Consider the following 22,361-nt stretch of genomic DNA (forward strand, 5'->3'; position numbering starts at 1 on the left):
CGGTTGATATTTTCACTCATGAAACAAAAAAAATGCAAGAGGGTGATTGAGGTAACAACATTGTTATTCAAGCACTCTCACCTAATATATTCTATGCCTATCTCCGCATCATTAAAAAAAACAAAAAGGATTCTTTAACGTTGTTGTCATGACACGTGGCAGATAAAAAAAAGGTGAAAAATAGTAAAGTGACGACCAGGACTACAGAAAACCTGAAACTTGTTTATATTAAAACCTCTCTAGTGTTTTTTCCCCCTCCTCAAAACCTGTCTTTAGCTTCCATGAAAGCATTGTCTTGTTGTTCCATTTCAATCCAGAAAGAAAGAAAAAGAAATGGAGTTGTTGTGCAAAGAAAATGGTATTTGGGAAAACGTACTAGAGTTAACAAAGAATGCACAGAGCAAAGGAATTGAACCTTTACATTGGGCAACTCAACTTTCATCAACTTTAAATTCAGCTGCTGTTTCATTACCTTCTATTGAACTTGCCCATCTTTTAGTTTCACACATTTGTTGGGAAAACAATATACCTATTACATGGAAGTTTTTAGAGAAAGCTTTGACTGGAAAGTTAGTCCCACCTATGCTTGTTCTTGCTTTGCTTTCTTCCAGGTATCCATTGACTCAAATTTTGTTTCTTTTCAAGATTTTGTTTGGTATTGGTGTTGTGTTGTTATGAGTTTAGTGATGGGTGATGGAATTTTTTTATGTGTTGTGATTTTTAATGAAATGTTGCAAGTTTAAGGACTGTGTGATTTGGGGAATTTTGATTCTCTTGGGATTGTTTTATGATTTTATGATTTTTTGATGATTTGGTTATGTGGGTATGTTGAGTTTTTGAGGTTAGGTGACTTTAAGGTTTGGTTTTAATTTGCATGTTTCTAGTAAGTGAAGATGAGTTGTTGAGCTTGTTTCATGTCTTAGATTTAGTAAATGACTTAGTAAGTAATCCTCTCCATATTCATGTGAATGAGCTAGTACAAATATTAGCAGAATCTCTATCATAGTTATGCTTAGTCTTATTTAAGTTATGCTTCACTAGGAGTCAGAAAGATATGAAAGACTTACATTGTTTGAATATCTCTCAACAATGAGACAACAAGTTTTTTTTGTTCTTTTTTTATTTAGTATGAGGACCATGAACAAGCAAGGACTTGAACTTGGGGTTGTCAAGAATCAGGTTGCTTGTTATATTCTGACATTGACTTCATTTAGATTAGAGTACTGCATGGTGTAGTATGTTTATAAAGATGACAGTACAAATAAATGACAGAGGTTTCTTCTCGTGGTGTATAAAGAGGACTTTTATGCTCACATTATGTTTGGGAATGTCTTGCATAAAATTCTATTTGCTTTCGGTAAATTTTTTGTTTGATGGAGCATGATCTTGGGCATCCAGCCTACTTTTGGTTTTTCTGCATTTTGTCAGTTGTAGGAAATCTTATACTGTATATGGATTAATTATACTTAAGATGAGCTCTTTGAACTGATGCACTCTTTTGGACTCCATAAGTTAGAAGTTGCACAATTTATTTTCATGACCAGAGAAGGGATTGACAATATTGTGAGACATGTGAAGTTCTGTTTTAAGAGGGGTTGAGATTTGGTTAATCTTCTCTTTCCCCTTTTCCCATATTGTTGGTATCTCTTTGTTTCGTTACAACTGACAGCATTGTTATGATGTCTGACCTCTCTTTTTGTGGTTCTTGTTTCCTCTTGTCTTACAAAACAAATGATTTTATGTTTGATATTACCTTATGAGGGGATTTTTCATTGCTATCATAGTTTGATCTTATGAATATACTGTCCTACTATGGCACACACCCTGACTTCTGTCCTACTTTTTTTACAGGGTAATTCCAAATCGAATGCACCGCCTGGTGCATTCAGACTCTATATGGAACTCCTTAAGCGATATGCTTTTTCATTTAAATCTCAAATCCATGATCCGAATTATCAAAAGTAAGTTTCATTTTATTTTGTCTTTTGCTGACATTATCAATGCAATTCAGTTTTCCATCTTGTGTACGTATATTGTTCAGTACTGGGAGCGATGTGCTGCTGATGGAAAGTTATATTTTTTCATCAAATAAATTTAAGTATAGAAAAATCCGAAAGTCTCTCAGAAGGCTCTCCTAGTCTCCTTCCAACCGTTAACCATAATATTTTTCAACACAGAACTTTCTAGCAAAATACTATAGTGTTCTTTCATCGAGTCAATATTAAATGTTTAGGTAGACAGATAATAGCTCAAGCAGAACTCTCTTCTTTATTTTTAAAATTCTTGAAGCCGACAGACCCTCTTCTTGCATATACGTTGAGGTAGTAAATCATTTATGTTGCTTGTCATCAACAGACAACAGTCCGAAACACATCAGCACACAGCCACAGACACACATTTTGCTGTCACTCCTGTTAAGCTCACGTCTTAGGATATATGCTGGCACGTGTGGGCTTTCCTTTTGCATCTCCATTTGTCAGATATGTTTTTGAAGTTAAAGAAATCACCACCAACTATGCATATTGCTTTTCTTTCCTTTTTCTACATTATACAGTACAAACTCCTTTCCTATCTATGTCATTTAGTATATAGGTGGGATGTGTCGCAACCAGAACTTTAACATATGTATTGTGAGAGTTTTGTGTGTGGGGTAGATGGGTTGTGTTGGTTGTTCTACATACGCGCAGTCGCACACATAGTCACACAACAGAGATGGTAAAAGTTAATGGGTCAGGATAGCTCTAGCCATGCAACTTAAAAGCGTAAGACAGATTAACTGAAGGATAATGTCTCTCTCAATTTACTCAAGCAATGTCTCAAGTAATATCAAATCAACACGTTTACTGATATCATGAACCTGTGTATATACCCACATTACCTTGTATACTTTATCAGCAAACTACATCTGATCTATGTATTGCAGTGAGCTTCCTTTCAAATTATGCTGCAGTGAGTAGTAAAAAGTGGGATCCTTTACACATGTCTCTTATGCAGGATCATGAAGTCTGTAGATGAAATTCTTCATCTTTCAGAGATATTTGGCCTTCGAGTGTGTGAACCTGGAACCCTTGTCGTTGAATACGTATTTTCTATAGTATGGCAGTTACTCGATGCAGCATTGGACGATGAAGGATTGCTGGAGCAGACGCCAGAAAAGAAGTCCAAATGGGCAACCACATTGCAAGATATGGAATTAGATGGTGATGATAGCTTCATTGAGAAGGCAACTGAACACCACGACAGACTGCTTAAATTAAATTCTGTTATGGCTGTTGAGCAAATTGGGCAACTTCTGCAAAATAAAATAACTTCAGGACTTCTTTACTTGGCACAGAAAAACATGTAAGATACTTCTTCCTTTGCATATTCACTGCAGTTCATGTGCAGCAGTAATGTCAGAACTTAATAATTCTTTTCATACTTGATCTTAACTGTATACCATCTTCATAGGCCTTCACACTGGCGGGCTTTTGTTCAACATCTAAGACTGCTTGGGGCAAACTCTTCTGCATTGAGAAGTTCAAAATTGATATCTCCAGAAGCCCTGATGCAGCTTTCATCAGATATGCAAAAGGTATTTTCTCAAGAAAGCAGAACCCCTCTACAGAAAGAGTTTTGTGCTGCTACAAATTCGGGGTCTCTCACGTATTCAGCTGGTCTGTGTCATGGGGCTACTAGTTCTGCAATTTGGCTTCCCCTTGATCTGTTCCTTGAAGATGCCACTGCTGGATCACAGGTTGCACCAACAAGTGCCATTGAAGATCTCTGTGGTATTGGTGTTTGCTGTGTCATTCTAGTGAGATTTATTTCCTTGATATTAATGGCTGTAGTTCAATACTTTTGGGGCTATATAAGATGATAAAATTTGAATTTTATACAGGTTACATAAAGTCTCTTCAAGCAATTAATGGTACTACATGGCACGATACCTTCTTAGGTCTTTGGTTTGCTGCTCTTCGGCATGTTCAACGGGTATAGGTTCATTGTGCTGCAATTTTCCTAACATATTATAGATGTTAAATATATGTTCGATGTACTGCACCCCATCCTATGATGTTCTTGGTGTTGTCAGGCAAAGGAGGGGATCATAAATACATGAAATATTTAATTGTAAATAATGATCCCCCTCCTCCAGAGACACACACACAACAATATACTTAGTGATTTCAGACAAGGGCTAGTCATTTCCACATAGGCATATAGCTAATGAAATTTTTAGAAACATTATGGTAATGATTGGTAAGAAGGTTAGAAGTTGAGTGGTCGGATATATCTACTCCACAATCACAGGCTATTCCCGCAAAGGTGTGACCCACTAATTTTAGTGAGGTAGCTAGATATACAACATGAAGTCAGAGCCTCAGGGGTGTGTACTGTCTCAAGGATCCTAGGGTGCATTCAGTATTTTATCCTCCAACTAATATACATTAATAATTTAATACTATTTTTTCTTATTGACATTCAGGAAAGGGATCCCATCGAGGGTCCTGTCCCTCGCCTCGATACCAGCTTATGCATGTTATTGTCCATTCTTATACTTGTGATTGCTGATATTATTGAGGAAGAGGAGGCTTCACTGATGGATGAAGCAGAAAACAATCTAACTGATCAATGGTGTGACAAGCAAGTTGTAGGAAGGTGTCGCAAGGATTTGGTCTCTAGCTTACAGATACTGGGAGATTATGAGGGATTACTTTCCCACCTCAACTTATTACTTCTGTAGCCAATCAAGCTGCGCCAAAGCGATGATGTTTGTTTCGGTGTCACTGTTGGAAGTGGATACTTGATAGCATTAGCATGAGTGATTTGCCAATGAATTGTTGTAAGCAATCTCTCCTTTGCATAATTTGGATATTATTTCTGTCTAGATGTTGTGCACAGAGAAAGGAATCAATGTATCAAAGCGTGATGGACTGACAGGAAATTGATGAACGGCTCAGCAGCACTTAAATCTCATAAGATAACCTGAAGTAACTATGAAATTTCTGTTTAGAAAATAGAAAAAACAGTAGAAGGTTGTGAGACAGAATCGTGAGCGGTAAAAGACATTCATCATTCCAAGACAAGATAAAAATTTACAAAAGGGTAATCCCCACATAGCAAGATACTAAGTTACGAGATTATGCACACCCTAAACAAAAAGAAGTATCCTTCAAGTTCACATTACAATGTTGTAAATGGAATCTCTGTCCTATTAATAGAATACAGTTTGGACCACTCTTCCACAGCCCATTTAAAGTTCTACTGCATTCTTTACCTTAGTTTTTCTTCAACCATCTGAATAGCTAGTGACTGCATTGGCAAAGTATCTCATTTGATCAGGTTCATTTTTTGTGAACAATCTCTCTTTGGTGGGAGATGTGGGACCCTTTTATTTCTTGCCTACTTGCCCTGCATTCTATTTCCTTCTGGTGATTTTAATTGGGCCTTGTGATTTTTATCCGTGGCTTATGTGCAGTACTTTGCAGTCTTACTTAATATATAATTGCAGCTGGAAATCTGCGTCATCTGATTGTTGAGGCCTGTATTGCGAGAAATCTATTGGACACATCAGTATATTTCTGGCCTGGCTATGTCAAAGGGCGCATCAATCAAATTCCCCACAGTTTGCCTGGACAAATACCTGGGTGGTCATCATTGATGAAAGGGGCTTCACTAACCGCATCAATGGTGAACGCTTTAGTTTCAACTCCTGCTTCAAGGTATGGTGGCACTTTCTTCTCTAAACACTTCGTGAAGTAATTTGAACCATATTGCATGCAAGCATGGAACAATTGAAGTATTGAACTGTTGGCACCAATGGTTTATTAAAGTTCCTTCCCCAATTGTAGAGATTTCCTACACACTTTAAGTTCATGGAGATGAGATGAAATTCATTTAGCTGTGTAGCAGTGTTAAATGTCATGTATACACTTTAAGTTCATCTATGTCTACTTTAAGCTCTAAGCTTTTATTACTACAATACATATTTGGAATAATCTGTCAACTCCACTAGCCTACTAGTTTGTTAGATGTGATTAGGAATTTAGGAGTTGGCATTCACCTTTTACAAACTCTGTTTGAAAGTGGCGTCCAGGGAATTTTATTATAGCCTATAATGATTCAACTTACTCACTGTCATATAGTTATCACACATGCATCTTAAAGTAACTAGAACACTATCTTAAATATAATAAACTTAGGCAAGAGAAGAAACTTAGGCATGAGAAGAAACGAGCATTTGGTTTAGTTTTCATGATGGACCGACTACAAATAGTCTTCATTAATTAGGTATAAAATTTGATAGTAGATGGTTTAAGTATGCCTTGATGTACAATTTAAGATTTGTTTTTTTAACTTTCCTAGAATATGATGATTTGTACTGTCAGTCACACTACTTGTACAGTATATCCGGAAACCACGTGTACAACGTGTCTCTCTCTCTCTCTCTCTTTCTTTTTCCGTTTAACTTACCGAGGGGGAAAGCCACTGAATTTTACTCATGAATTTGATGGAAGCTTGGCAGAGCTCGAGAAAATATATGAGATTGCAGTTAATGGGTCAGATGACGAGAAAATATCTGCAGCTACCATTCTCTGTGGGGCATCTTTCCTTCGAGGTTGGAATATACAGGTATTAAGCTCAAGTCATATCTGGAACTACTAAAGGAATTACAAAAAGAGACCTCTTCATAGCATTTTATTTTTTATTTTTGAGTTTTAAATTTTGTTTCTTTTTCTTATTTCTATTGATAGGTAGCATTCTATTGTTTCTAGCAATGGCATAAAACTGTTATGCCTTTTTTGTGATGCTAACCTTCCCACTGAATCTGCTGATCCAATTCAACCATTGTTTTTTGTATATTACTTTTTAAAAGCTTTCTGTATATGTACTTATTTTTTCTGTATCCATACACTAATCAGATGGTTGTTCAAATAAATTTCTTTTTACTTGTTCTATATTCTTTAATTGGAAAAGGACCTCCAAACATAGCTGGAACTATAATACTGTGCTCTAAATTTTAAATGTTCCAGGGTTCAGGCTCTAGTCATTATGTCACATCCTACTTATTATAGCTTACCATTTTGCTCCTGTATTGATTCTCATTTAGTTTTGGATGTATGTGGATGGGAATTGGAGAAGAGAGAGAGAAATATTCACAGCAAAGATTCTTTACGTTTTGTTTCCCTTTTAGATTTTATGATACCAAATTACTCCTTATCCGTGTTATTACAGGAATACACTGTCCGTTTTGTTACAAAACTGCTGTCGCCTCCAGTTCCCTCAAATTATTCTGGAAGTGACAGTCATTTAATAGGTCTTGCTCCTTCGCTCAACACTTTACTTGTGGGCACATCATCTGTTGACGCGGTCCAAATTTTATCTTTACATGGCTTGGTAAGCTTGGATTCTCTATCCACAAATACCATTTCGATTGATAATTTATCAATTTTCGTTTGGTTCTTACATCCATCTATACTATAAAGGCTTTTCAAAGCCAATAATACTCATTTTCTATTGGAAAGTTCATCAGAAGATCTATTGGATCAATTTATGAGGGTGTTCAATTTTTCTAGGTTCCACAACTGGCGGGTGCATTAATGGATATATGTGAGGTCTTTGGGTCATGTGTGCCCGATGTATCCTGGGCGCTTCCAACTGGAGAAGAAATCAATGTTCATAATGTGTTTTCAAATGCATTTATTCTTTTATTGAGGCTGTGGAGATTTAATCATCCACCTCTTGAACATGTAATGGGAGATGTGCCTCCAGTCTGGTCCCAGCTAACCCCAGAATACCTTTTATTGGTTCGGAACTCTCAAGTATCCTCTGGAAAAACACCAAAGGATCGGAATAGAATTAGGAAACTCTCAACTCCTGCGATTCCATCACCTACACAACCCATCTTTGTGGACTCGTTTCCTAAATTAAAACTTTGGTATAGACAACATCAAGCATGTATCGCTTCGACACTCACTGGTTTAGTCCATGGAACACCAGTTCATCAAATTGTTGATGGACTTCTACACATGATGTTCAGAAAAGTAAATAAAGGTGGAAGTCAAACCATAACTTCTGGGAGTAGTAGCTCGTCAGGTCCTGGAAGTGAAGACGCCTCTCTAAGACCCAAATTGCCGGCATGGGACATCTTGGAAGCTGTGCCCTTCGTAGTTGATGCTGCTCTTACAGCTTGTTCCCATGGGAGACTGTCTCCTCGTGAGTTAGCTACTGGTGAGTCTTGTGTGGCTTTTCAGCAAACTTTAGTTATCTCCCTTAAGATACTTTTACTGCTACAAAACTGTTACTTCATTTTTCTTTTTTTAGTCTGCGGTTTAAGGATTACAATTAGACTTGGAAGACGTTTTGACTTCACATTTAATATGGATCTTTTAAGTAGAATACCATATGTTTGTTTGTTTTTGAAGTTTAGAATGATATAGTGCTGCTACCTGAACAAGACTGTTGTATTTCAGGGCTCAAAGATCTAGCAGACTACTTGCCTGCATCTTTGGCAACTATTGTTAGCTACTTTTCAGCCGAGGTAACACGTGGTATCTGGAAGCCTGTCTTCATGAACGGTACAGATTGGCCAAGCCCTGCTGCGTTTCTGTCCACTGCCGAGGAGCAGATTAAAAGAATTCTTGCTACCACAGGTGTCGATGTCCCAAGCCTCGCTCAAGGTGCTACTTGAACCATCAAACTAATATGTGTATTAGGAAATGAGCTATGCGTTTAACATAAACTATGCTACCTGCATCTCAAATGCATAAATATGGGGCCAACCACTGAATGGTTTATACCAATCGGGTTAAGAAAAGTGGTAACAAAGGATGAATAGGCCAACTGTCCCTGTGAAGCTTAGTATGAACAGTCTGTAATGATCCAGATGTTTGGATAAGTAGTGTACATATGTTTTAAGAGTCCTTGAACATCCTTTTGTAAAGGCCGCTGGTAGAATGTATTTGGTTAGGTGGTATGTTTGTCCAACCCTCTGTAGTAAGGTAGTAAGGACACTCCAGTTTGTATGTCCAAGTCCAATCTTACCTCAACTTTGGTAGGATTTCACATTAGGTTAACCCCAATGTGATGATTTTCATTTGCCTTGTCGCTTTTCTTTTAAAATTCAGTGGCTGATATTTTGATAGGAAGACATATATCTGATATAGACATTTTATTTTCAAGTGTTCTGTAAACATGGTCAATCCTTGGGGTTGCTTATTTGATGTGTGGTGTGGATTGGACACATATCATGGTTAGACACTGCAGCAAGGAAGTCTGAAGTTTGCTCCAGAAATATAGTTTACAGTTTTAGTTGATGAATAAAAAAAACGATTATGATTCCTCTATATATGTAAATATTACGACTTGGTATAGCAAGTCAATTCACAATAGTTGCACTCGATTATTTTTTCCCCAGCAGGAGGAACTTCTCAAGCTACACTTCCACTGCCATTGGCAGCTTTTGTTAGTCTCACTATCACTTATAAGCTTGATAGAGGATCCGAACGCTTTCTGAACCTGGCTGGCCCGGCCTTGGAGAGCCTTGCTGCAGGTTGTCCATGGCCTTGCATGCCAATTGTTGCCTCATTGTGGTCCCAGAAGGTGAAACGATGGAGTGACTTCCTTATCTTCTCTGCGTCTCGCACTGTCTTCCATCATAACAGTGATGCAGTAGTCCAGCTTCTTAAGAGCTGCTTCACTGCAACAGTTGGCCTCAGTGGTTCACCTATCACCAATAATGGTGGAATCGGTGCTCTTCTTGGACATGGTTATGGTTCCCATTTCTATGGTGGCTTCTCTCCAGTTGCTCCTGGGGTTCTCTACCTAAGAGTTTACGAATGTATCCGAGACATCATGTTCATGACAGAAGAAATTCTCTGTCTTTTGATGCTTTCGGTGAGAGAGATTGCAGCTAATGGACAACCAAAAGAAAGAATAGAAAAGTTGAAGAAGACCAAGTATGGCACGAGATATGGGCAGGTTTCACTCGCCAAGGCAATGACTAAGGTCAAGCTTGCGGCTTCTCTTGGGGCTTCATTAGTCTGGCTGTCTGGTGGCTCAGGTCTGGTTCATTCTTTGATTCAAGAAACTCTTCCCTCTTGGTTTCTATCTGTGCATGGGCCAGAGCAGGATGGAGGATCTGGAGGGATGGGTGCAATGCTGGGGATACGCACTTGCATACTTTGCAGTTATGTGTGGAACGTTTGCCTGGGGAGTGGATTCGGTATCATCAGGTTCAAAGCGGCGGCCGAAAGTCATTGGTGCGCACTTTGAATTCATGGCGAGTGCACTTGATGGGAATATTTCACTCGGTTGTGATTGGGCAACTTGGCGTGCATATGTATCAGGTTTTGTGAGCTTGATGGTGGGGTGTACACCAGTGTGGCTGTCAGAAGTGGATATGGATGTATTAAAGAGACTGAGCAAGGTGGGTTGAGGCAGTGGAATGAGGAGGAACTTGCTCTGGCTCTGCTAGGAAGAAGTGGAATTGGAGCAATGGGAGCGGCTGCCGAACTGATTATCTGTAACGAGTAATATACCTGACATATAACAATTTTGGAGTGATCTAACACCATAGTTGTACATTACTTTCAGATGTCAGAGGTTGCTGCTTGTAACTGACGAAAACACTATGCTAGTTTAGTTTTTTGTAGAACCATCGAATATGTACAATTGTAAGTAATGGGAAATGGGTTTTGAATTTTTCAAGTGGATGAAAGCAATTCTTTTCATCTTTTTTTTTTCAGATGTAGAAGTTCCTGTTTGTACCTCAAGAAAACCTGACACCGAGTTCTCTGTAGAACCATCAAATTTGTATATAAATGGAAATGAATTTTGCATTTTTCGAAGTATATCTGGACATTTCTTTTTAGGCTTATGTACCTTTTGTTTTGCTTAATTAGAAGTTATTATGTGTTCTCTATATACTGCCTCTGTTAATCTTATCTATTTTTTCCATGTATAATGAGGCGTGGGTGAGTACGCGGAATAGGTGTCTTGGTAGTTGTTCAACTTTGTTTGACCAATTTTGCCCTTCATTTATATCTGCTATTATAAAGTTTTATTTATATATGTTGGAGTAATGCCTCCATCTAATAGTGGCTGTTTTGTAATTGTACTACCTTGCTATGATTGTGGCGCGCTCAACTCGACAAACAGCTGGTGAGGCTCAAAAGTCGACACTTTGACTTGTCATGGAGCTTTTGACATGGTCTAATCAGTTTCATACATTTGTTAGCACTTAGCACTCATTTGTTTTACGGAATTTGACTATTATACATTTGTACAATTGTACTCACCAACTTTTTTTACGTGTTTTTTAGGATGAAATACGCTAGATTGGAACAGGTTCTGTTTTGATCTATCTAGATATAGGAAATACTCAAGGAGCAGGTAAGCCACTCAAAAAACAAGGACACTCCGAACCACTTCAAGAGAAAGCAAAATAATCCGTGAGCGAACTCTTGGGTTGGGTGTCTAAAGAGGGGCAAAATAATGTTTGGTTTCTTGCAAGTTGCAACCAATAGCTCTCCTTGCAACTGCTTTGGCTCTTTATGGATCCTGCATAGCGGTGCTTTGGCATTTATAATAAGATGTCTGAAACTTGTAACACTGCACACAAACTTCCTTAACTATTTCAACTGAAAAAAAACTCATCTATAATGCTTAGTAATAAAGTGTAGCAGAGCATGGTGAATGTCCTAGAAATAGATTCATTTTAGTATGGATTGAGTACAATGTACAAGATTGAAAATAATCAAATGTTGTAACAGATAGGAAAGTCCAGGTGGTGCTGCAATTATGATTTCTATTTCTCTACGCATACAGAATTCAGCAAGTGTTTCAGACTTACAGTAGAGTGAGAACTCCAAAACTCCAGAATGACTGGTTACACAACACCACTGTACCCAGGCAACTTCTTCAGTCTCTGGCTTTGCAACGTTTTCCTTACTAGGGATACTTCGTTCCACCTCCCTACATCTGCGTATAAATTAGACAGTAAGACTTGAGATGCTCCATGAGCTGGCTCCAAATGTGCTAGGTTCTTTGCTGCCCTTTCTCCTATTTCCACATTCCCATGGGTTCTAGATGCAGCAAGCAGTGTTCCCCATATGACAATATCTGCCCTCATCGGCATCCTCATTATTAATCTCTCAGCTTCTGCTAGACGTCCACATCTACCAAAGAGGTCGACCATACAACCATAATGCTTGATGTTTGGCTCTATCCCATAAACTCTCTTCATAGAGTCAAAATACCATTCTCCTTGCTCAATCAACCCTGCGTGGCAACAAGCACTCAAGACTCCAATGAAAGTGATTGAATTGGGTCTTATATGGGTCCTTTGTAGATCTGAAAAAACTCTGAGTGACATATCTGCATGCCCATGTATGGCCAGGCCACAGATGATAGCATTCCAGGGTGAAATTGAAATGATTCTGTCTTGGAGTCGGTGGAATTCTTCCAAGGCGGTGCTTATGCTCCCACACTTGGCATACATATCAATCAGAGCTGCACTTAGGTTGTCATTAAGAGGGAGTGAGTTATCATGTATATAATCATGAACCCATTTTCCGTGATCCATTTTTCCTGTACTCGCAATACTAGAGAGGACGCTAACCATTGTTATTTCATTTGGTTGGACTCCACTTTCTAGCATCTCGTGGAATAACTCTAGAGTGGAATCAGATTGCCCAATCTGTGCATAACCTGCAACCATAGAGCTCCACGAGACAACATCTCTTTCAGGCATCTCATTAAATACTTGCCTCGCCAGATCAACCATCTTGTTTCTTACAAACCCCGCAACGAGAGCATTCCAAGATGTGATATTATCTTTACGCCCGGATTCAAATTGCAAACAAGCTAGATCCATCATGGAACAAGCTGCGTAAAAATGAATTATCGTTGCCTGCATGAAGACATAGCACTCTAAGCCAGTCTTTACCGTCCAACAATGTAACTGCTGACCTTCATCAAGTGCCACTAACCTCCCACAAGCTGAAACTAAGTCAACTATCATCACCTCATTAGGCCAAAACCAGCAGACACCATTTCAAGCGATACACACTCAAAGCTTCATCTAACATGTCAGCGCGTGACGTAGCAATCAATCATAGTACTCCACGAAACTAAATCTCTTACTGGAATCCTATCAAACAGTTTTCTCGCCAAATCAACAAGACCCATCTTTGAGTAACCATTCAACATAACATTCCACGTAACTTCATTCCTCTCCGGCATCTCATTAAAAATAACTTTGGCATCACCTAATCTAAAGCTATTACAATAAATAAGAACCAAATTAGTCGAAACAAGAAGAAACATTTCAAGCCCCGCCTTAATAGCCAACGCATGCACCATACATCCATTATAACTCCCACCCAAATGCGAATAAGCCGAGATCAAACTCGCCAACGTCACCTCATTAAAACTCACCCCGAAAAGCTTCATTTCCTTAAAAATCTCAATAGCTTCATTCCGCTTACCATTTTTGGCCAAGCCCATTATCATAGTAGTAAAAGAAACACAATCTCTATCATTCTCTCAAACAATCTCATACCATCTTCTAACCGGTCATTTTTCACATACCCACCCATCATAATATTCCAAGAAGCCAAATCCAACCTTCCACTCAACTCAAACAACAATCTACCTTCCTCTACTCTACCACACTTGACATATAAATTAATCAAACTATTATTGACATAAACATTAGAATCTAGTCCCAGTCTGAAAACAACACAATGTATTACTTCCCCTTGGAAGAGATTTGTACATGATTTTAAAGATGAAACTAATGCGTATTCTGAACTTGTGTGTTTATGATTGTTTCGGCTTTCGAGAAACGAGTGGAGATGGTTTTGTAAAGTGGGGTTGAGTAGTGGGAAATGGGTTTTTGTTGACCATTTTCGAGTGTGGGGAAATATGGAGGGAAGAAAGTTGGTCATGACAACTCAAACTTTTAAAAGTAGCCGTTAAAGATTTTCGAATATGGAACTATAACTAACTTTTAAAAGATGGAAGGGAGCCAATATTCTAATTTAAGATTTTTTTTTTTTTTTTTTTTTTTTTAAATTCTTGAAACCCGTCCTTCGAGATTGATAGTTAGGCATGGATTCTAATTCTAATTGGTAATTGTAATTATCTATTTTTATTTTTAAATATATGGGATAATTATGTTATTTATTTGGGAGGTTTTTCTAAATTATTAATAAAAAGGGCTTATTCTAAATTCAAGGAGGGGTTTGTGTGAGAGGTGTTTTTAAATTGAGCAAATAGGGAGATCACAAATTGCCCAAATCCTAAATCCCATATGATAAACTAATTCTTCGAAGCCTCAGGATAAGTTACACGGTAAGCAGGAAGCTCAACAACACCGTAAGCACCAACAGAGCCATCTCAAGATCCAAAAGATGAAGCACTAGATCCATGATGAGGCGTGTCCCAGATATACGAGGCAGCGACTCATTAGCAACAAGGACAAGTTTTCCACCATTCTTAAAAACAAAAACAGGAGATCCATCATCAAATTCCCGAGCCAGCCATAATGTGTTTGCTGTGGAAAAAATTGGGGTTGGATGTGTTATTTATAGAGGGAGATTTTAGGAAAAAAACTGGGGTTGGATGTGTTTGCTGTAAAAAAAGAACTGGGGCTGGATATGTTATTTATAGATGGAGATTTTAGGGTTATTACAAATCTCAATTCTAACATAACCGTAATAATCGAAACCGGATAGGGGTATAATCGGAAACATCTACTGTTCACCGAACCATTCTCATTAAAGTAGTTAGATGTTATCAATGTTATTGTTTTCTCTTTGCACACAGATTCATGGTATGACCAATCGTTTTAATGAAGCTGTCAATGATATTAAAAAAGTACATGACATCCAGAGCACAAGAAACAATAGTATTTTGGCGCATCAGGCAGCCAACGGGGTTGATAATGTTGTATTTTTATCGAAGTGTTTTTTTGATTTGAAGTCTTACCACATGACTAATCGAGGTATACTCATATACTTTAGTTTAAGGCTAAAATTGTCAATATATAAAATATCAGCGTTTGGGTAACAGATAAAAAACAGAGTGGGGTGCAATCTGTAATGATTTTCAAAATGAGAGGTTTTCACAAAAGGGGTATATACTTTTAGGGGGTAATTAAATTAAAAACCCTCCCATTTTTTTCTATTTCGCATTAATTTTAAATATTTCATGATTTTTATAGTTTTATTTGTTCGATGTGATGTGCGTGACGAAGTGGAAGTGATTAACTAAGGAAACTAAACTAATTGTGAGAGAAATTCTTTGATTCAATAATAATGGTTGAATGGATTAGAAAGGTTGTCTTCCTGTTTTACAAAGTAAAGAGTACTAAATTCCTAATGAAAATTGGATGTTAAATTGGACACAAGGTTTCTTAAACTTAAACCAATTACTAAAACGAATAGTCTTACTAAAATGAAATAAGTCTAAACACAATTAGTGGAAATAAAACTAAGCAAGAATCTATAACAAATCAAATGATTTTCCAAAATTTTACTAATTTAGAAAACCCTAAAGTTTTTGTTATGTCATACATAATCTAGAACAAATCAAATGCAACAAACGCTTTGACCGACATTGATCACTATTTTATGGGTTTTGTTTGATGAAATGGCCGATCAAAACCAATCAATTGTTTTGTTTAAACTTTACTAGTTTAGTAAATTCTAAATTCTTTATTATTTCATACAATTTTATAGTCTTCCATGTTTTTTTTTTTTTTTTTTTTTTTAAAAGAATGTTATACTATAACCAATCGGTTGTAGTCCTCAAATTTTACTACTTTAGAATTCTTTTTTGTTTTTTTTTTCCCTTTCATATTAAGTTATTAACTTTCATGATTTCATGATTTCATTTTATGTAATTCTACAACCAACCAATTGTTGTTAGTTAAGGAAACCTAAAGATTTTAGCATTTCATATTGATTTTGAATCTTCCATGATTTTATAGTTTTGTTTGATGTAATGCTAGAACCAATAAATTATTAGAGGTCTCAAATTACTATCCCTGAATTTTATTAGTTCAGAAAATCCTAAATATGTTATTACTTCATATAGATTGATCTTTAAATTTTTCATGATTTTATGGTTTGTTTCATAAAAGTGGATATAGCCAGTAATTTCGAATAGTCTTATTAACTTATTTTAGAGTTTTACACTATTTTTTTACAAAGAAATTGGGTTAGAGAGTCTGTTTTAGAGAAATTTATACATAAACGATTGAAGAATATGATTTTATAGATTTAATACTCTTTGTCTTTTTTAAATAGTGAAAACTACTTGTACAAGGACAAAATTAAGATTTTTGGGCTTTGACTATAACTACCCACGTTTTGTAGAAGTGGACAATTTAGTTATTAGGTTTTATAATCGTTTTATTATCTTTTTAACCCTTATATAACTACCAAATATTTTCACTAAAAATAAAGTAATAGAATTCATTTATAACCATCTATCTACATTTTAATATGCATATATCACAAACAAAAACAACACGTTATAAACTTACACATTTAGAATGCATATGCATGACACATTTAAAAATACAGATGCACCACGTTATAAACTAATACATTTTAAAATACAAACACACCACACATTTTAAAATGCATATACAAAATGCATTTGATTATTTATTTTGTGAGTTCGATTAACTACTATTAAATGCAATGAGTTGGTTTAGGGTTTAATGTTTAGAAGTTTAGGGTTTAGGTTTAGGGTCTAGTTTATAAGGGTTAGGATTTAGTGTCTTAAGGTTTAGGGTTTAGGCTTATAGTCTAGTTTATAAAGATTTTGGGTTTAGTGTCTAGAGGTTTATTTGGGGTTTAGACTTGACAACTAGTGTCAAATGCCTCCACAAAATATTAGAGGCATAATATTTTTAGTTTTTTTACACCATATGCATTTTTAAATATAAAGGCAAGTGGTTATAAGTGAAATAGTGACTTGGAATATATGTTTTAAAATGTTTAGTTCAAAATAACTTAAATGCATTTTAAAATGTTAAATGAGTTAAAATGCATTTTTATTTGCAACATTTAAATAAATGCATACTTTCATATTCAATTCATTTAAAATTTATGATTTAAAAAAAAAAAACACTTACTTTCAAATGCATTTAAAGTTTATAAATTTTTTAAGAGATTAATTATGGGAAAGGAAATCTCGTTGTTTCACATATTGTAGGAGTAGTGCTGCACGAACCTACTTTTTAGACCTACTATTGTGACTCATTATTTGGATAGTGTTGGTTTGCATTGTAATATACATGAACACGTATCTCTATGTAAATCAATGATTAGGACTTTTGACACATCAGTAGGTACAAATAGTAGGTCAAATAAGTGGGTCGGTGTAGTATTACTGTTGTAAAAGTAGTTGCAAATAATTAGATAGGGTATTTTGTCAATTGCTTCTAAAAGTGGTTAAACATTTGTCAAATCAGAAAATTAGGCTAGAGGGGTTTGTAATATTTAGTAGTCCAAAGACTGGAGTAAAAAAAATTTAAAATTTAATACTTCAATTTGACCAAAATTGGAAACTAACACATGTCACCCAATTTTACAAGAAGTAGATGAAAATATTCTTATATTGCAAACAACCAAAACCGACTAACTATTCAAAACGTAGTGGTTCTACATAACTAAAAAGGAAACCTTTTAAGATAAGAACAGTTACTAAATTTAGACAACTAAATTCTCGACCTAAAATTAAGCTTGTGAAGGAATAAAAAATGGAAAGATTGACGTCAATTCCGAAACGTGATCAAATATATGTAATATATTTCTTTCCAGTTTTAACAAATATTAATATTATTAGATATGATATAGAAATTCATTAACTAATGAATTCAACGCCCTTAGAATAACATCTTCCATTTAACTCTCTTTAATTTCCACAATCAAAATTCATATTTTATGGAAAAGATTTCTAAGCTTATGGTAAATGTTTCTCTCATTCCTTATAAATCTTTTATTTAATTGGTTAACATTATTACATTAAGCCACCAGGAAAGGAAACTTAATTATTTACAAGCTAGCATTACCTACTTTGTAATTGAGTAAATAGAGGTTACAATTTTTTTTAGGAAGGTGTACGCGTATTTCATTTTAGCAGTGACTCTGATTTTGAAGATGATCCAAAATAGAAAGTTCAAAAAAAAAAAAAAAAAAAATACTAGTAGAAAAATATGAAAAAAGTAGCTCATTTTTTGGAATATGGATGCACCCACAAGTGATTGAAAGTCGAACATAAAGGTCGAGATGTAATATTGCTTTCTTATTCTTGTCATATAATATGAATACATATAGCTGTCAATTTATAAATGGGACCCTTGGACAGTATTTTGTGGAGCAATACACTAGTACCTTTTGCTGTTATGAGTGACTTAGATTCAATACACCACTATCTTTCCTGCGCACACTAGCTTTACTCTTTATAAATCTAAATTATATTCAAATGCAAAATCCACTCTTCTTGTTAATCAAAGCAATAGTAGTGAACACGTAGTGCATTTCAAAGTACATGTTACAGATTTGAAACTAGTGACTCTTTAATTGCTCTTTTAACACTAAATATTCAACCTGAAGAGTGTACGTAAGGCAAGTTGATTCCCATCTCCAACTGAACCCATCTCAATAAAAAGCTTGGTTACGAAATCCCAACGCCATTTTTCACATGTGTGCGTTAACTTCACTAACCATATAATCCTACTCAATGCAAACTTCAAGTGTATGATTGTATCCATACTGTGTGAAACCATTGACAACCCGATTTTCACCATCCTTGAAACATAGAGGGATGATACCCATACCCACCAAATTACTCCTATGGATTCGCTCAAAGCTCTTGGCTATCACTGCTTTTACACCTTGACCAAAACAAACAAGAAAATAAATGAGAATTTGTCATCAAGATGATAAAATAATAATTACAAATTTTGAAAAGGTTTATGCATACTAACATGCAACATTGGGCCCTTAGCAGCCCAATCCCGAGAGCTTCCGCTTCCATATTCTGCCCCAGCCAGAATAATGGTATCTTGCCCAGCTTCCTTGTATTTATGAAAATAGTATCCAACAGAACTGGGTTAGGTTTACAAAGATCAAACATACATGTAGCGAAAAGCATAACAAATGTTTATTCAAACTTTCCGCTTACAGACTTGGAGAAATATACAACAAGAAAGTGTGATTCCTAAGATCCAGATTCAGTGTAACAATCAGAAATTACGGGTCTTTTGGTAGATCTCTTGGGAAATTTGAAATGACTATGTAGCTTAGGAAATAAATAGAGAATGGAAATGTAGGGAAACCAATTTTGAACAAAAAAAAATGTCCCAATGAACTCACCATCGCTGCATCGAATACATAAAGTTTCTCTCCTATTGGAATATGAATTGTCTTTGGCCCAACCTCCCCATTCAAGTGCGATAAACATCTTTAATCGGAAAAGACACTAATAAATCTAAACAATACAACACTTAATAAAATTTTAACAAAAGAATGAAGGTGGAAACACATACTCTATAGCAAAAAGTAATCTAACATTTTCTTTGTCAATCTCCAACAATAAAATTTCCAAGTGATTAAGAGAATGATGATTGCAGGAAAAAAAAATAGCCTATAAAAAAGGAAACAAATATAGGGGCAGTTCGAAACTTTTTATTTATAGGTTATCTTGCAAGAGTGAAAAAAGAAATAAATTATATTAAAAAATAACAGGTGGTGGACTGGTCTCGAGTAAAAAACTTAGATTCTAAAGATTTTCTATAAAAAAAAACTTATGTCGATAAAAACAATACAGGGGTATTAAAACCCAAAAAAATTATTTGTCGGGATTTTGAGTTATTTTTTTTAAAAATGAGACTCTGTTGTCACAAAAAAATATTAACTTGACTTTAATTTAATAGTTTTGGGTACCAATACACGTAACAAACATAACAGAATTTGAAACTTCCCTCCATTTTTGTCCACTCTGACTGACAATGGCTATAAAACATGACAGACACTTGACTTCCATCTTCCACAAATGCAAATCCATATCACAATTCAAACAAGCCCACGCTCATCTCATCATTCACGCCCTTTCTCACTCACCTTCCTCTCTTCGCCCCGTCATCTCTTTCTCCGCTTTAAACCCTCTAGGCGACATTCATTACGCTCTTTCTCTCGTTTCTCATATCCCAAAACCTCCTACACTTTTCCCCTTTAACACTATCATTCGAGGACTTGCCCGGTCGCGCAGACCGGGGTTTTTATTTGATTGTGTTTTTATGTTTAATAGAATGATTCAGTTTGAGCTCTGTCCTAATAACTTTACGTTTACTTTTCTGTTTCAAGCTTGTGCGAATGCGGTGGATGTTTATTTGGGTGCCCAGTTTCATGGAATGCTAATGAAGAAGTCTGTTCAATTGGATGTTTATGTTCGTAATTCGGTTATTCAGTTTTATTCTGTTTCTGGGGAGTTGAGTTATGCTAGGAGAGTGTTTGATGAAAGTAGTGTTGTTGATGTTGTGTCTTGGAACTCTTTGATTAATGCTTATGTTATAAATAGAGAGGTTATGGAAGCTTTTGAGGTTTTTGAAAAGATGGGAGAAAGAAATGAGGTTTCTTGGAATAGTATGATTGGTGGGCTAGTTCGGTTTGGGTATTTCGATAAGGCTTGGCGTCTTTTTTATGAAATGCCTAGACGGAATCTTGTTACTTGGGTTGTGATGATTTCTGGGTGTGCTCAAAATGGGCGGGGGAGGGAATCTTTGGGGTTGTTTAGAGAGATGCAATTGTTGGATTTGGAATTTAACTCTGCAATTTTGGTTAGTGTTCTTTCTGCGTGTTCGCAGCTAGGAGCTTTGGTTATTGGGAACTGGGTACATTGTTACATTCGAAAGAATTGTGTTAAGATTGATTGTATACTTTCTGCCGCGCTCATTGACATGTATGCAAAATGTGGAAGTGTGGATTTAGCGATGCAAGTGTTTAGATCGTCTAAGGAAAAGAATGTTTCGACTTATACTACAATGATATCTGGATTGGCACTTAATGGACGCAGTGAAGAGTCACTTTCACTTTTTGAGGAGATGATAATTGAGGGTGTCGATCCTGATCGTGTTTCTTATATGGCAGTCTTATGTGCTTGTAGCCACAATGGTTGGGTTGAGAAAGGTTTCCACTATTTCAATCTAATGTTGGATTTACATGGAATCACACCTGAGTTGGACCACTATGCATGTATTGTCGATCTTCTTGGCCGTGCAGGTTTGTTGGAGGAAGCAGAGAGATTCATATCTATCATGCCTATAGAACCAGACAATGTCATATGGGGTTCCCTACTCAATGCATGTAGGATCCATGGAAACGTCGAACTGGGAGAAAGAGTTGGAAGTTTGTTGATAGAGTCTGATCGAGGCCATGACGGCCGTTATGTTCTTCTTTCAAACATTTATGCAGAGTCAAGAAAAGGAGATGAAGCTGAGGAAATTCAGAAGGCTATGAGAAGAAGAAAGGTTAAGCGGGTTCCAGGATGTAGCTCAATTGAGGTGAATGGTGTTGTTCATGAATTTGTTGCAGGAGACACTTCACATGATAGGATAGATGAAACATGTGTGGTCTGGGAGGAAGTAAGTAGAGAGATTAGGAAACATGGTTATACACCGGGCACAAGAGGAGTTGTGTTTGATGTGGAAGAAGAGGAAAAAGAAGCAGTGGTTGGTTACCATAGTGAAAAGTTGGCTATTTCATTTGGGCTAATTAGCACGTCTCCTGGGTCAACTTTGCACATTGTGAAAAACATTCGGATATGTGGGGACTGTCACTCTGCTTTTAAACTTGTTTCCATGGTTTTCAAAAGGAAAATTGTGGTTAGAGATCGAAAACGGTTCCACCATTTTGAAAGCGGGTCGTGTTCTTGCATGGATTACTGGTGAGAGTTCTGAGACTGAAACATGGAGAAAGATTTACGTTGCTTGAAATTTGGATTAGGAGATAAAACTGTGTTACAAAGGATGGAGATCTATGTGATCATGAAAAGTGTCCATTGAGGACCAGAGGAGCACCATCATATTATACATATGGAATGCCAGACGAACTGCAACCTCCAAAAAAAAGATATGTTGGCCCATTCTGAACAGCAGCTATATGATTTTTGAAATGAATGACAATTCGTACTTGAGAATTGAGATTAGTTAGTAATGACTATAGACGGTTCATTTAGATCACATTGAGCTGGATTCTCTTCTTTTGGTCAAGCAAACTGATCAAAAGAGAAAAATAAAGGAGAAAGGTGGCTCAGTTTTCTCTTCGATCCAGATAGAATTTAACAGCCATCGCGCCACATGC

At 36.3% G+C, this 22,361-nt stretch overlaps 1 protein-coding gene and 2 pseudogenes across 2 annotated transcripts; 2 read left to right on the forward strand and 1 right to left on the reverse strand.

Moving 5' to 3' along the window:
• The first annotated feature begins 285 nt into the window (after positions 1–285).
• LOC147499406 (mediator of RNA polymerase II transcription subunit 33A-like) lies at positions 286–10,689 on the forward strand. The gene is given in 16 exon segments (XM_086561210.1): positions 286–611; positions 1,852–1,865; positions 1,868–1,961; positions 2,995–3,342; positions 3,451–3,770; positions 3,881–3,972; positions 4,466–4,781; positions 4,784–4,822; positions 5,492–5,702; positions 6,498–6,612; positions 7,216–7,377; positions 7,557–8,211; positions 8,454–8,660; positions 9,401–10,142; positions 10,144–10,408; positions 10,411–10,689. Coding segments are annotated over 16 exon segments (3,963 nt in total). The 5' UTR covers positions 286–333; the 3' UTR covers positions 10,516–10,689.
• Positions 10,690–11,317: 628 nt separating this feature from the next.
• Positions 11,318–14,247, reverse strand: LOC147499407 (pentatricopeptide repeat-containing protein At5g19020, mitochondrial pseudogene; annotated as a pseudogene). Its single transcript, XR_015195853.1, has 2 exons — positions 11,834–14,247; positions 11,318–11,592 (listed from the first exon to the last, which is right to left on the reverse strand). The product of XR_015195853.1 is annotated as a pentatricopeptide repeat-containing protein At5g19020, mitochondrial pseudogene (transcript).
• A 6,064-nt stretch (positions 14,248–20,311) lies between these two features.
• Positions 20,312–21,949, forward strand: LOC147499408 (pentatricopeptide repeat-containing protein At5g06540 pseudogene; annotated as a pseudogene).
• Positions 21,950–22,361: the final 412 nt, after the last annotated feature.

This window comes from Coptis chinensis, chromosome 5 (genome assembly GCF_015680905.1).
Source record: "Coptis chinensis isolate HL-2020 chromosome 5, ASM1568090v1, whole genome shotgun sequence".
Lineage (NCBI taxonomy): Eukaryota > Viridiplantae > Streptophyta > Magnoliopsida > Ranunculales > Ranunculaceae > Coptis > Coptis chinensis.